The sequence below is a fragment of the Cynara cardunculus genome (genome assembly GCF_001531365.2).
Source record: "Cynara cardunculus var. scolymus isolate 2C chromosome LG 5, CcrdV1, whole genome shotgun sequence".
Lineage (NCBI taxonomy): Eukaryota > Viridiplantae > Streptophyta > Magnoliopsida > Asterales > Asteraceae > Cynara > Cynara cardunculus.
In genome coordinates, this window is record NC_037532.1 from 24359368 (window position 1) to 24361508 (window position 2141).

Consider the following 2141-nt stretch of genomic DNA (forward strand, 5'->3'; position numbering starts at 1 on the left):
AGAATTTGTGATGTCCATACCTTGTTCTAAAAGCTGTTTTAGGTGTGTCTTCATTTCTGACTTTCAATTGGTGATAACTAGATCGTAGATCAATTTTTGAGAAGAAGTTTGCCCCAACTAGTTGATCAAACAAATCATCAATTCTAGGCAAGGGATACCTGTTTTTGATTGTGACTTTGTTAAGTTCCCTGTAGTCTATACACATCCTCATTGTTCCATCTTTCTTTTTTACAAACAGAACTGGTGCTCCCCATGGTGATGTACTTGGCTTTATGGACCCTTTATCAAGCAAGTCCTTTAGCTGAGACATCAACTCTTTTAATTCAGATAGGGTTAGTCTGTAAGGAGCTTTTGCTATGGGTGCAGCCCCTGGTGTGAGTTCAATTTTGAATTCCACATCCCTGTCTGGTGGAAGACCAGACAGATCATTTGGGAAGACTTCAGGATATTCTTTGACAACAGGAATAGATTCTGGTTTTGCTATTTCTCTGATTGTATCAATCACATAGGCCAAGAATCCTTGGCACTTCTTTTTCATACAACTATGAGCCTGTGATACTGATAGAAGACTGGGATGATGATCCTGGTGATCACCCTTTATTATGACTGTTCCTTTGCTTGGAAGCTCTATTTTCACTCTCTTTTGGTTGCACAAAATGGATGCCTGGTTACTAGCTAACCAGTCCATCCCCACCACTACATCAAATTCCTTCATTGGCATTGGGAACAAACAGATGGGTAGCTTACAACCTTCAATAATGATGGCATATTCTTGGTATACAGAAGCTATAGTTTCTTGACTGTTTGCAGTCTCAACTATCAGCTTTTTATCAAGTAATATTGGGATCATGCAGGCACTTTTAGCAAATAAAGGAGATACAAATGAAAAWTTTGCACCTGAATCAAAAAGCACCTTAGCACATACTGAGTTGATTGAGAAAGTACMTGTTACCACATCTGGTGCAKCTTCTRCCTCAGTTTCAGTCATTTGGAAGGATCTGCCTTGARCTTTACCAAATCCTCCCCTATTAWCACCAGGMCTTCYTCTGTTGTTTGGAGCATTGTTTCCCAAAGTTAGTTGTGGTGGTTTYAGCTGTGGACACTTGTCTTTAACATGGTCTGGTGAATTACAATGGAAACACCTTCTGATCTGCCTACAGTAGGTTGAGGTGTGCCCAATTTCTCCAYAGTTAAAACATTTCAATGGTTCAGGTCTACAACTACCTTGATGAACCTGTTTGCATCTTGGGCAGGCTCTCTCCATCTGCCTCTGCATTGGTTTCTTGTAGAATTTAGCAGCCTTTGATCCTCTGTAGCCAGTTGATGATCCCTCCCATTTCCTCTTTTCTACAACCTTCCCTTCCTCACTCCTATTCTTATTCCTTTCAGTAACCTCTGCAGCATCAACTGCTACAGGAAAAGTGGTAGGATTCATAGCAATCACCAATTCTCTTATTGAGGGCTTAAGTCCCCAAATATACCTCTCCACTTTCCTTGCTTCAGTAGCAATATAATGTTCARYAAACCTGGAGAATTCAATAAACCTTTCTGTGTAGGCTCTGACTGCCCCAAAGCCCTGCTCCAGCTTGAGGAAATCTTCCTCCATTTGCCTGATTGCTGTTTTAGGACATAATTGCTCTTTAAATCTATTCACAAACTCTGTCCAAGATAGGTTCTGCAGCATATCTGGTCTGGCCAAAGACTCCACTTCCCACCAGAACATAGCATTAGACTTCAACATAGCAACAGCAAATCTAACTTTATCAGCCTCTGGACATCTAATAGTATTGAAGACAAATTCAATTTCCTTGATCCAATGTAATGCTTTTATTGGATCTCTTTCTCCAGAAAAAGTTGGGGGTTTGCAGGTGAGAAACATCTTTATATCCCCTTCTCTAACATGAGATGTTGCTGGTACAGTAAGAATTTCCTCCACCCTTTCTATTTCTAATCTGGCAGGCATTCTTAAAATGGAAGTCAAGGTTTCCCTTAGCTTCCCCATCTCTTCAGCCAACATACTCTTGGTCACAACCTCTTCTTCAGGCACAAATTCTGGATTGTTACCTCCAGAAATAGATTTTGCCTGTTCAAAAGGAAACTCTGTCTGGTTGTTGCTTTCTCTGGCTTGACTTCTGCCACTT

At 40.7% G+C, this 2141-nt stretch overlaps 1 protein-coding gene across 1 annotated transcript in view; it reads right to left on the bottom strand.

Annotated features, from left to right (window-relative positions):
- LOC112512910 overlaps positions 1-2002 on the bottom strand; it is a 3822-nt gene extending 1820 nt beyond the window's left edge. Inside the window, exon 1 of the mRNA XM_025119039.1 lies at positions 21-2002. Within this exon, the coding sequence (XP_024974807.1) occupies positions 21-2002 (1982 nt within the window). The remainder of the gene's footprint in view (positions 1-20) is intronic.
- Positions 2003-2141: the final 139 nt, after the last annotated feature.